Source organism: Octodon degus, unplaced genomic scaffold, assembly GCF_000260255.1.
Source record: "Octodon degus isolate 3935 unplaced genomic scaffold, OctDeg1.0 scaffold00092, whole genome shotgun sequence".
NCBI lineage: Eukaryota > Metazoa > Chordata > Mammalia > Rodentia > Octodontidae > Octodon > Octodon degus.
In genome coordinates, this window is record NW_004524668.1 from 4,840,728 (window position 1) to 4,854,789 (window position 14,062).

Sequence of the window (14,062 nt, forward strand, 5' to 3'; positions counted from 1 at the left end):
AAAAAAAAAAAAAAAAAAAAGACATCATCAAATGTATTAAACCTCTGGCCTGTGCTAGGATATTACTGGCAGAACACTTGCCTGGCGTGCATGAATTTAATCCCCAACACTGTAAAAAGAAAACAAAAATGTCTATCCCAGTACACGATTAGCCATGGTTTGTGGTTAGATTTGGTATGGGCACATGTATTTCTTTGATTAAAGGTTGGTATAAGTAAAGAGTTTTTCTTCTGCCAAATCTAAAGTAATTGTTGCAAGAGGTAGGGTTTGAATGCCAGCTTTTCAAACTAGTAGTTTTAATACATTTTAACAGTCAAAAACCAATTTTTTTTATTAAATGAGGCTATAATAAAAGATTTTGGTCCATATCCTATGGTAACAGTAGGTATTGCTTTAAGAAACTTATTTCAGTTTTATATGTGTTTATGTTTGTCCTGAGTTATGACGCCATTACATATTTAATTATGCATTTACAATCTGAAATGTTTGAAAACCATTGACTTACATGTATGTTAGTACCACCTTGATAAACAGTGTATTTTGGCTTTTCCTATATGATAACTAATACCAGTTGCTGGAAAAAGGCATTTAAAAGTTGAGGCCCCTCGTCTGTGGAGCTAGATTGGCAGTCTAAACGCCTGTCTGGCAAGCACAGGGTCCTGAGTTCAATCCACAGTACCTCATGCCATCCCAGCCCCGAAACCAGGCATGGTGGCACATGACTGTAATCCCAGTGCTCTGCAAGCTGAGACAGGAGGCTCATTATGAGTCTGAGCTGCATAGGGAGACTATACCAATAAAAAAAGAAAGAAAAAAAAAGTTGAGGCCCCTGAAAAGCTGTTATTTTTCAATAAATGCAACATAGTAGTAAGCATTTGGTTAGAAATATTTTCAAATTCTCACAGGCCATTAGTGGGTCTATAACCCCACACTATATTTGGAACTACTAATGTGAGGAGGATCCATTCTGCTATCATGAAATGATCTACAGTGTCAAATTGTAAGTTTCTGTCAATTAAAAGAAAGAAAATCATGGCTTTTTATTATCCAACAAATTTTATATATAAGTTCTCCAATTTTAGCAGTAGCTGGTACAGTAGTGTTAGTAGCAAGGTAACTGCTGTAGCAAAAAATAAAACTAAAAATTACAGTCAGGATATTAAAAAAAATTCTAAACAGTACTCCCTATTTAGCTGACTCAGCAAACCAAATTTCCACCAAAGTTGAAAACCTTCATCTAGCTGCTTAAGGGGAAAAAGCTTATTTCAGTATCTTCAATAAGTTTTCCATTTTTGTGGCTTTTTCTTTCCGTCTAAAATAACATTTCCAGCCTGACATGGTCACACACGCCTGTAATACCAGAATTTGGGAGGCTGAAGCAGGAGGATCACTGTCAATTTCAGCCCAGCCTGAGCTACATAGGGAGACCTTGTCTCAAAAAACCAAAATAATTAAATTAATAAAAAGGTAACATTTCCATTTCAGCAAAGCATCCTTGTTTTCCCTGAAGCCAAGGGTTTTGTCAAGTTACTATTCCTGAGATATTTGAAGGTTTGATGATTTAATGAGGACTGTTAGAAGTTAACTGGCCAAAGATTGATTAATACCCAGTTTTTGTATGAAATAATTTCTGTTTGCTTGAGATTTCTTTCCAGAGGTAGTCAGAAAGGTGGAAGAAAGAACAATATTTTCTGACTGTAGCTCAGTGTACCTTTTGTTGTGGTTGTTCATAGGAAAATAAAGTACATATTGGAATTTAGTTTATGTAGTGACCTGCCCATATCTTTCTTTAGAATCCTGGAAGCCTGCTCACACTGAAGGCAAGAAACAGTATGACAGGGATTTTCTGCTAGACTTCCAGTTTATGCCAGCCTGTATCCAGAAGCCCGAGGGATTGCCTCCCATCAGTGATGTAGTTCTTGACAAGGTAAGCCGCACCCTCTGAGAAAGCTATGTCTTTTGGGTGGGAGCTGATTTTAACTATCAGTGAAATAGGTAAAGTATGTGCAGTTTTTAGAATCACATGGCATTTGAATAAAAATATTCAATGCTTAGCGATCAGATTTCCTAAATACTAAGAGGTTTTTGGTTTATTACAAGTTAGTGTTGGGATCCGTATTAGTGGTGATTGTTACAAATTTAATTTGTCAGGTTATTGCTGTCTACTAGTGATACACTAACAAATGTTTGTTGGAGGAAATACAGTTTAATTGATGTTGGGTTCTTTCCCTATTGTTGGAAAATTTCCATGTGGGATTATAGTAACATCAAAGAAAGATCCGAGCTAGGTAGGTATTTGATAAGTCAAACTTAAGTGGGAATCAACATAATTTAAATAATATATAGCTCAAATTTTTCCTCAGAGTTAACTTCCAGTGGTTGAAACTCCCAGATCCGTGCATATAATACTAGATAAGGGGGCCTCCTGGGCGTGGCCACCCATGGGGTGCGGGGGGACTCTGTGGAGCCTGAGCACTGTCTGGCAGCCCACTGCTTCAGAGCCCACTGCTGCTGCTGCAGTGATGGCCAGAGCCACTTCTGACCCACCTTCCAGTGCTCCTCTCCTTGCCCAGAGTCCAGAGAGTTGGTCACAGAACGGAAAGAAAATCAGCTGAACATCTCTGGCTGAGACTTTCAAAGTTCCTTCACTGCTGTACTTGGGGTCACGGTAGACTACAAAGACAATCAAGGTTATTTCGTTATTATCTTAGATGTGAGCTGGCAAATAGGCAAGGAACCATCAACAGCTAAGTAAACAAAGGTACAGATATCATGACTCTAGTGGGTGTCTGGTGGTTAGTGGCATTTGCTTTTGTGAAGTGCTGCAGCCACTTCACAGGTTCAGGAAAGGATGAGGGCATCTTCCTCATGTCAGCATTTTGTAGAGCTTCCTTGTCTCTTGCTGATTATTAGACTTTTCCTTGCAAAGACATCTTTTGTCTTGGACAAAGCATGTAGCTACTTTAATCAAGAAATTTGGTAGTGGTGGTGCATAACTGTAATCTCAGCACTCTGGAGGCTCAGGCAGGAGGATCCATCAAAGTTTGGAACCAGCCTGGGCTACATAGTGAGACCCTGTCTCCAAAGGAAAGTTTGCAGGAGTCCTTAGTCTTTCACTGTTAACACCTCCCTCATATATGCTTAAAGAAGCCAAGACACTGTTGAACTTTGAAATGTGAAGTGATTATTCATATGTGTTTTGTGCTCATCTATCCGTCATTCCCCCATATTTCTAACAGTAGTGTCCTCGTCTAGGCTAGGCAAGTAAAGCTGTATGATGGATCCCTGTAACATGGATCTTTACATCTGTGTTTTTACAGTATTAAGTTATTGTTTGTGTATTCTGCTATATTGTCTGAGGAAGTTCCTATGAATAACTTTGAGGCCACCTGCTGGGTCTTGTCTCTAACCAAATGAAAGGATTGATGTAGACTTAATTTTCCACTGACTAGCATCAGGAAGGAACTATCTGCCATCATCTGATGTAACCATCCTGAACTGATGGGAGGAACTGGTGACACCCATGGCAGAAAGCTCATTAAACTTCGGACAAGAATTTTGGGCCAGTTATGGTTAAGGAACCCTTCCCAGATCAAGGGGGCTGGAAGAGGAGTTCCTCAAGCAGCTTGTTTTTGGGCAGCTGTACCCACTAGTTGATTACCTCGAGAAACTTTTGTCAACTTGCTTTTTGTGTCTACAGTGAATTATCACCACTTTGAAAAGCATATAGACAGATTTTTTTTAATTATTTATTTATTTATTTAGTGTGTGTGGCCAGCTCAGCCCACCAGGGGGCGGGGCTGGCTGGCATGTGGTGCTGGGGGATTGAACCACGGTCCCTGTGCTTTGCTTAGCTTAGCTTGTTCTAAGTGGGTGCTTTAGACCACTGAGCCATCTCACCAGCCCTATAGACAGATTTTTAAAAAATCATTTATCTCATATTTTATGGGAGCTCCATTGACTGTCAGATAATTTCTTTCCATATGACTGTATGGGTATGCACTCTTAGTGAATTTTTTTATTATATTATACCTTAAATCAGTATAAATTGTGACTTTTTAATCCTTTACTCACTTGTAAGGTCTTAGAACCATGAGTTTTGCTAGCTGAGCTCTGGTCCAAGGTGCAAGTGAGAAACTTTCTAGAGCCTGATGTGAAGACTCCACTGCACTTTGCCTATCTTGTCCTGTCATTCATGAGTTAGCTGCCACCTCAGAAGAGGATCACATCAGGGTCAGTACAGGCTGTGTCTCACAGATCTGTTCTGGCTACATATGTATGGAGTATGACCTGTTCACAGGCATGTCTATCACCGTCAGTTTCTTCCATTTACTTTTCAGATAAAGATCTGGTGTTTATCTGGGGGCAAAGGAAAACTAGATAAACATCTTTCCCTGACATGTGGTCTTAGTGAAGTGCACAGAAAAATTAGTACAGTGTTTGTTTACTAAATTGAAAGGAGTAAATTATTTCAGTAAGTTCATGTAAATCAAAGATGAGCCAATGCTAGTGACTAGGCTTAAAGTTTGTTCTGTTTTGTTTTGGTGCTAAAATTCAGACCCAGAGCCTCAAGCATGCTAGGCAACTGCTGAGCCCCTAAAGTATTTTTTAAAATAAGCTATTTTCATTCACTGAAATGTTAAAGTTAGCCAGGCAAGGTGGTGACTACCTGTAATCTCATTACTCAGGAGGCTGAAGCAGGGTTGCCGTGAGTTTGAGGCCAGCCTGGGCTATGTGGGGAGTTTACAACCAGCTTGAACTACCCAGCAGGGCAAAAAAAACCCAAACAAACAGATGAATGCATGCATCAATATATATATTTAAGTTGCTTTAAACAATGACTCTACCTCTTATGAAGATATCCTGCAGGTGCTTATGCTAATCTTATTTGTTGTGCTCGCTTCGGCAACACATAATAATCTTATTTGTGTTACATTACTTTCCCATTACAACAGGCCTTCATATTTCTCTTGTTATATCTAAGTCTTATTTGAGGTGCTTATTAGGTATTTATTTATTTGTTTGTTTGTTTGTTAAATGATTGACTGGTGGTATTGCTTTGAGCCTATCTTAGTACTTCAGAGTGCAAGTGTTACAACCACTGAATAGATAGTCTGCTTAGGAAATATTCCTAATTCTCTAGTTACTTTTTGATTTCTGACTCTGGCCATTCATTAGTTGATTTTTCATTCAGCATCTTAGCTTTGCTGTTACTTTCTAAACTTCATTTAAGTCAGATATCTCAGATTAACAAAGCAAAGTTAAATTTCATGAAACAGTGTCTCCTTTGAACTTATTGTTTGCTCAATATGTGCTTTCTTACCATAAGTTGACAGCATTAAAACAAAAATGATCACAGGATTTCTGTTGGCAGATTTTCCAACGTCTTTATGAATATCCTCTTTTAAAATACCACAATTTGGGCCAGCAAGATAATTCAGCAGACTAAGCACCTGCTTAGGCAAGTGCAGGGATTGGTGGAGGGGGCAGACCCTGGGCGTGCTGAGCTGGCCACCAATACTGAGTGTGGTGATGCACGCCTGTAATCTCAGCTCTGGGAGGCTGAAAACAGGAGGTTCACTACTAGTCTGAGCTGCTTAGTAAGACCGTATACCAAGTACATAAAAAAATAAAATAAAATACCATAATTTGATCCTAGTTCCAAAGATCTCGAAATTGTTTGCTGTCTTGTGCCATTCTACTTGTCTTAAGTAGCTAGTGGGCCAATCTGCTGATTGCATGTCGCTTTCCAGGGCACCAAAACACCATTGTTCTATAAGTTCTGAGGCTGGTCTAGGAGAAACTTTCATGTAATCAGGTTGGACTTGTATTGGTCCCGAGCCCAGTACTCACCATTGCCACTGACTTTTCAGTCTTTGGTAATATCCTGGTGCTGAATGCTCAGGAACATGTGTGTTTTAAGTTTTCTTTTGCTTTTTCATGCAGATCAACCAGCCCAAATTGCCAGTGCGAACACTGGATCCTAGGATTTTGCCTCGAGGACCAGACTTTACTCCAGCCTTTGCAGATTTTGGAAGGCAAACACCTGGTGGAAGAGGTGTACCTGTAAGTGCACGTTCCCTACAGTTGCATTAGTTACAGAAGTATCATAGTAGCCAGAGCATCTTGTCAGATAATCTTTATTCAGTGATCACTGTAATTGAGAAGTAGGAGACAAAAGCTATCCCTTCCATATTAAAGTAAATAAAGAATACATATAAATCCTCTTTATTTGAAACGAGCTGGTCTAGATTAGTTTGTTCCTGATTTGCTTTCATATTTCTTCATTTAGAATAATCTGCATATAGATTTAAAAGTAGAGCCAACCTTTGTAAAATTCCTGTTTTGTTTTGAGGTGGCCTGCTCTACTAGAGAGCTCTCATGACATTCAGCTAACAGTCAACAATTTTGTCTTTGTTTCTACAGATTTGCAGAATGCAGAGCAGGCATGGATTGCCAACTCTGCAACAAAGCAAAGCCCCAAGTTGCACTCCACTGGCAATGTCGCGTCCACCCCTAAAGAGCCTGCCTGTAGGGATGCACTGAATCCTTTCTTTCAAACAGTAGTCTGTGATGTTGTTTTGCTCTTTTACCATAGGTCGTAAGTTAAAATGTAAACACGTGACATCCATAAAAGAGTAGGGTTGATAAACTGCAAATTGCCCTTACGTACCCAGTGGCAGGCTCTTCGGTGGTGGAAGTGGCGTCAGCAATGGAGTTGTGCTGGGAAGCTGCACTGTGCGGGATTCGGCAGGCTCTGCTCCCTGGATTTTAGACTTGCAGAAAGGAAAGTTGCCAGTGATGTGCATGCAGCTTTTCTCCTGAATTAGAATGGCACAGGGAGCATTTTCTCTCAAATCTGCAGGAACATGGGGTTTGTGTTTATTTGCAGGTCGCCCTGTTAAGAGTATTTTGTATTTGTGAAAATATTTTCAGATATAAGGTGACTCCACTTCCCAATCACTTTTTTGTTTCTAAAATGGCAAATTTTGAAACCTGCTTTAAAATAAGACTATACCATCTGAAAACAAATGTCCTTTTGTAAGTATTTAAATTATTTGCCTGTGAACACTGATAAAAGGCATTTGAATCCCTTCAACATGTCAGAGGTTTTGTAAAACCAAAAAGAAATCTTAATTGGAAACATGCTGTTTTTTGAACGTCATTTTTAAACCTCCATGTGTATATGATATAATTGCTCACACATTGTTTTAAATTTAACCTTTATTTTTTCTAAATGTGAAAATTTTTCTAAAGAGTCAGTTGTCTTACCCAGAAGTCTTAGAACTCGGCTTTCTAGAAGTCATTTGTACTTTTTTCTATCATTATTTTCCTTTCTAATGGGTTAAATATATATTTGTATTACCTTTTATTTTGGTTTGGTTAGTAATTTTGTTTTGCCAGCATTTGAAGTAATGTTGATGCCATTTTGATTGTTTTCTGAATAATAACATTTGTGATTATTATTATTACATTTTTAAATTTTATTAATCTGTCAGTCACAGAAGACATGAATTGCCATATCTACTGTTCTAGTGTATATTGTCACTTTTTGTACCAGCTTACTCTAGTCATTGTTTTTCTGTTAGTCATAGCAAAATGCATTGTTTTAAGTTGAGAATCAGCTCTTTTAAAATACTGAAAATAGAACATGAATTTTGAAAGTAAAATTAAACATGTTTGAACATTCATGTAAAGGCCTATATACCTCAGGTAAATTGTGATATACTCAAAATCATATGACTGGAAATAAGATATTATGTATGTAGTGTCTACAAAATATTAGCTGTAATTATTTGTTTGTGAAGCTTTATCATGTCAAAAACTAGTAGTTAAGTAAATTGTAAACTATCAGGGTAATGTTGGTAGTGTAGTCCTTAAGCAAGTAGTTATGCTACCAGCTTTCCCAGTAGCTAACAGACATTTTCCACTTAATTGGCCCAATTTGTACCTTAGTGTATTGATGTAAATTCAGATGGATATATATATATATATATGTATATATATATATATATATAGTAAAAAGGAATGAAATAGATACCATTTAGAAAAAGCCTTACTCCAGCTATCTCACTTTTTCATTGCTGGGACAGTTCATTTCAGCTCACAGTTTTGTAGAAGTTTCAGTCCATAGTCATCAGGGTCCAAAGTTATGGCACTGCAGGCAGAAAGCAGCAGTCTTTTTTCCACTGTCTGTTTTTATTCTGTGCAGGCTACAACCTTATTGATTGGTGCCATCCACACCTAGGATAGGTCTTCTGTCTTCAGTAAATCCATTATCCACACCCAGACCTCTGCTAAACCAAACAGAGTAATCCAGTATCACACACCCAAGGCACAGTCACCTCCCAAAAGCCCCACCTATGAGCACAGGAGGCTTTCAGGAGAATGTCTAGATACAAGCCATAATACTAACTCTTCGTAGTTTGTAGTTCTATACCTCTTTTTTTTTTTTTTTTTTTTTTGTATTTCAGGGAAGGGTCTACAGAATGTTCAGTGTCTCACTCACTACTAGATCAAACTCATAGTGATCTGCCTGTTTACAGCCTCCCAAGAGCTGGGATTACAGGCATGTGCCACCACACCCAGTCTCAATTGCTGTTTCATCATGCCCCAGGGTTGGGGCCAGCACAGCAGGCCCATGGATTGAACCCCTGGTCCCTGTGCCTGCTTGTAGGCACCTTAATCTGCTGAGCTCTTTGGCCAGCCCCCTCTAATTATTTTTGCTAGCTGTGCAGCTTGTCTTAAAATTAATTACTACCCACTTATATGAAAATCTACTAGATTCCATAATAAGGTTTACGTAGCCATGACTCGTAGTGAAAAATTTTATGCCATTGACTTTTCAAAATATATTTAATATATGCCAATTTTTTAAAGGTATGTGCAGGTAAGGATAATAAAGTGTATCTGTTGGAAGCTCTGTCATCTCTAGATTTCTAATAACTTTAATTGACAGTTATAATGATATTTTAGTCTGTTTGCAAATACCTCAGAAAGTGCTGCAAAAAATGTTTAAGAAGAGCTATGGATCTAGAAATAGAAATTTACCATTCTCTGTATATGTTGGGGAGTGGCATTAGGGATTAAACTCAGGGGCACTCTACCACTGAGCTATAGTCCCAGTCCTTTTTATTTTTCTTTTAAGACAAGGTCTCACTAGGTATCCAGGCTGGCCTTAAACTTGGGTTCTTCCTGCCTCCTCAGTCTGCTGTGTAGTGGAGATTCCAGGTGTGTGCTTTGGGTACCCAGTTTATATCCATATTCAGTGTAACAAACTTTGAAATTAGCTGATCTGTTACAAAAATCCTAAGAGCAGAGAAGTTCCTGAGTTCATAGTCTCTGTCTTTCTCTCTTTAACTATTATCTGTCTCCTTTGCAAGTTGCAAGGGTGGCTGAGAATGGTAGCACATGCCTGTAATCCCAGCTGGCTTCACAAGAAGAGCTCCATTGTGAAGCCACCCTGGGCAACCTAGTGAGACCCTGTTTAAAAGTAAAAAGTGCTGAGGATGTCGCTCAGTGTAGAGTCTTTGCCAAGCATGCATGGGGCCCTGGCTTTAATCTCCAACATTTGTTGTTTTCTCACCCAGGTAAACAGACAAATTTGCAAGTTCAGTTTGTGAATGAGATGGAAATGATGCATATTAGATTCCAAGACAGAAATGGGTATAATTTTTTACTTAATATATTTAGAAAATTGAAAGAAGTAAGAAAAGAATTTAAATTTAGCCTTGCCTGAAAAAAACCTGTGGTTAATTAGTCAATCCAAAGATTCACACTTTACATTAATTCTGCTATATATAGTCTCTAAGTATAATATACTTACACTTTCTCCTCTCACCGACAATCCAGATTACTTGTCCTTCAGCAAGGAGACTAGGCTTCATTTATTTTTATGTCCCATATCACATTGTCCTACAGTTTTTGTTGTTTTTTTTTGTTTAGTAATAAGTCACAGTGCTACTTTTGGAAAATGCTATAAATTTCATGGTTTATATTAAAGTTTTCACACTAAAAAAGACATGAAATGTTAAAATCAACATATTACATATAATTTTTTTTTTAATTTTTTATTTTAGGAAAAGGTCTACGGGGTGTTCAGGGTCTCGCTACTAGATTGGACTTGTAGTGTAGTCAGCCTCCCAAGAGCTGGGATTACAGGCATGTACACACCACGCCCAGTCTCAATTGCAATCTCAGCGCACCCCGAGAGCGGGGCCGGCACCGCAGGCCTGGGTATCAAACCCCGGCCCCTGAGCCTGCTTGCAGGCACTTTAATCCGCTGAGCTATTTGGCTAGCCCTCATGTTTAATTTTAAATGTTCCTTTCACTGTTTTGCAATTGGTGGTGATACCTTGCATTTTTGTTGGATTTTTGGTTTTGAGTTCACGTTTGTATGTGGTGTGTGTTTAATTTTAAATATTATTGCAAGACTTGGTGAAACATGCTTTAATCCCAGCACTGAGGCAGGAAGGTTGCAAGTTTCAGTACCACCTGATTAATTTAGTGAGTCCCTGTTTTGGATTTTTTTTTTTTTTTCTCCCTTAAGGGCTGGGTATGTAGCTTAGTGGTAGAGTCCTCCTGGGTTTGAGCTCCATTACTCAGAGAAAAGTTATCTATCCATGCGAGAAAGAGGTATTGCAGACCTGTGAATGACAGTGTGCTGGCTGTAACTCTCGTAAGCATCGCAGAGGTTAGCTTGGTTGATCATTCCTTTTTTTGTCTGGGTGTTTTGTTTTGTTCTCATCTTTCTTAAGAGAAATACTGCCACAGACTTTCCTCCAAATCCCAGTTTTGACTTTGTCTACATTATTGTCAGAATTCTCAAAAGCATTATTACTCTTCTGTACGAACAATCATGAAGTCTTCTCTCTTCACAAAAGAGCAGTGTCTTTCTAAACTGCCATAGCAGCTTCCACAGACGCCTTCAGCATCATGTTGTTTCCTACCTGCTCATCTGTTCTCTGATGATACTGAAATGCTCTTCTGTTCCCAAGTGTCCACTTCTCACATCTGCTAATTTGCCTCTTTTCTCCTCGTACCACAGTCCTTCCGGGTGTTGATATTCCAGACGGTGACTTCATTCCTGCAGTATAAATATGATGATACAGAAATTAACTTCTTAAGCATTTTAACCATTTAAAAGCTTAGCAAATCTACTAAGAGCTCAAAATACTTAGATAAATATTAGAGAATAGGATTTAACTTATATGTACCCAGTAATACAAGTAAAATTTTAAAATTTCTCCCAGGAATTTCTATGTGGGTTATAATTTCAGCTGTTTTTATCTTAGACTAACAGTCTGTCTATAAGTTAGCTTTTCAAACATTTTTTTTGTAGAACTTAGCTATTAAGCATTTGTTATGTTTTCTCAGTTCTCTGTGGTGCTCATTTGATAGTACACATACTTGAGTGGGATCTGGTGAGAAGATACCTGCAAGACATACTTGTTGTTTGCAGATTTTAGAAGTAGACATTTTATGACTGTATTTCCAGATATGAGTATTATAATAGCTACATGGCTTGGACATAATTTATTTTCATTACATTTAGATTTTTTTGGGGGGGGTGGGAGGACAGGGTCTCACTATGTAAATTGGACTCATAGTGATCTGCCTGTGTTCAGCCTCCCAAGAGCTGGGATTACAAGTGCACGCCACCACACCCAGTCTCAGTTTCCCTCTCAGTGCACCCCATGGGCAGGGCTGGCACTGCACCCTGGGGATCGAATCCCAGCTGGTCACTGCATCTGCCTAAACAGGTGCATTAATCCACTAAACTATTTGGCCGGCCCTTAGATGCATTAATTTTTTTTTTTAGATGCATTCATTTTCGATAGATTTTATTTGCAAGTATGTGGATTAAACGTCTTATAATTGATGACCTGCTGTATACAAGCATTGAAAAATAAATTCACTCCTTCAAGAGAGCAGTCAACTAACCTAGATTATAAATCTAGATGTTACTTGGATTGCTGCATTTTCTCAACAGAATTATTTGGTCTGAGCTGCCATATCAAAGATCCAGTTATAAATATTTTTATAGTAATCCTGCCTGGGTTAGCTACTCTTCCTTGTTAGCAGTTTTCCAGTCTTTAGTGTCTTTCAGTCATACTGTGTCTGATTTTTCTGTGTATATATAACCTGGTTCGGGTTTTTTTTTCCAGTTTCATTTTACCAAAAAGTCTGGGATCACATCACCAGTATTACATCCTTGACTGGATACATTTGACAGGACTAATATGAATTTCCCAGAAATTCAAACTGTTAGACCTGATGCATTCTTGACATTACCATTTCTAATTGCAGATGGTTTTATGTAAATGACTAATTTTGAGAATGATTGATGGGTGAAGACTTTAAATGTATCAGCTTAGGTACTTCAAGCCTGTTTTCTTAGTAGCATCTTCTATGAAAGCATGACATTTAAGTCTATATTTTTCCTTCTGAAGCTTTGTATGAATTCTAAAAGGTAGTATTGGGCTATTAGGTGAGATGTGATTCTGGTCTGTCTTGTAAAGAGTTTTGTTTCCTCTTGATATAATGGCAGTATTTGTATGGCATTTAAAGAACAATGTGACAAAAAAAAGAGAACAATGTGACAGAAAAAATAAAGTTGTCAACATGCAACAGATCTGGAAAGTTGTAGGGATCGCTATCAACCCAATGCTCAATATTGAAAAATGATTTTTAGGTAGTTAAAATAGCAACTACTGTAGTTTGTCACGCAAAATGTATTTTTACTTTGTTATCTCACAGTAACAGTAGTTAATTTGATCATTGAGACATGCTAACATAGATTAGTATTAACAGCAGTGTAGTGGAAGTCTAGCAAGATTAGACAGGGAGTTTAGAAAGAAAGATAAATCTCAGGGAGTCATTTATTTTGTTATTTATAATGTAAGAAACATTAGTATTTATGGCCCTAAAATTAAGAAGTATCAAGTATGAGCTGAAAGTAGGGTATGTCTCTGTGCTATGGAAAATTTTAGTGACAGAGTCGTGTTTGTGTTTTGCCCTTTAGAGAACAGCTTTTAGAGATTTGTTACTGACGACCACTACCTGTAAGTTTTTCTGATTTTAAAAATGGACAGTGCAAAATTACGCATGTCGTAGAATATAGAGGTTTAGTTAGGAATAGTCTTTCTTATAAGTACAACAGCTTTATTAAACATGATTTTTCATCATTTTGTCCCATTAGTACCTTACGATCAAAAGCTGTCGAGATAGAGAACATTGTATTGATGATGTTTTGAAGTTATTTTTCTTCCCTCCAAAAGAAAAAACAAAACAAAACACATCTGACTTGCGTGTCTACTGCTCAGTCTTTGCATTTTGGTGTGAACATCAGGCTTGACTTTACCACCACAGGGCACACAGTTCAACATGTTCAGTACTCTTGACTAGATCTAATGTTCTTTTCCTAGCTGTTGAATGTTGGACCACGGAGGTCTCAGCCTGGCCAGAGAAGGGAACCCAGAAAGATCATCACAGTTTCTGTAAAAGAAGATGTGCACTTAAAAAAGGCAGAGAATGCCTGGAAGCCCAGCCAAAAACGAGATAGCCAAACTGAGGATCCCGAAAATATTAAAACCCAGGTAAGAATAGGAGCATATCCAAACATTGTTGTGGAATTATAATGGTACCATTTTAATTTGTTTTAGCTTGTCTTGCCTTATTAACATATGGAGAAATACCAACCATTTTAGTGAGACTGTGTATTTTTTTATATTAAAAGCACTATTCTAAAAGTCATTGTGGATGCTAAAAAACCCCATCCTTTCTCTTGAAATTGTTGTGTGCTTTTCGTAAGCAGTTACCATGTCTAGTGGGCTCATACATGATGGACTTCTGTCATTAAGACTAAAATGAGTATTTGCTATTTTAAAAAATTATTTTTATATTCTCAAATATAAAGCTTCCTTCCTGTGCTGATTTATAGAACATTGCTTTCATATTCCTTCCTTTAAAAAAAAAAAAATTATTAGTGTGTGTGTGTGCAGTATATAATGTTTACATTTCTTATGTGAAATTGATACATGTACCAAACACATGTTAATTC

The 14,062-nt window shown here is 37.9% G+C and overlaps 1 protein-coding gene across 5 annotated transcripts in view; it reads left to right on the forward strand.

Moving 5' to 3' along the window:
- Eif4g3 (eukaryotic translation initiation factor 4 gamma 3) overlaps positions 1 to 14,062 on the forward strand; it is a 400,120-nt gene that overhangs the window by 304,398 nt on the left and 81,660 nt on the right. For all 5 annotated transcript variants that reach the window (XM_004637641.2, XM_023722577.1, XM_023722578.1 and 2 more), the window contains 3 exons: positions 1,794 to 1,927; positions 5,947 to 6,066; positions 13,428 to 13,598. In XM_004637641.2, coding sequence (XP_004637698.1) covers positions 1,794 to 1,927; positions 5,947 to 6,066; positions 13,428 to 13,598 — 425 coding nt within the window. The remainder of the gene's footprint in view (positions 1 to 1,793; positions 1,928 to 5,946; positions 6,067 to 13,427; positions 13,599 to 14,062) is intronic.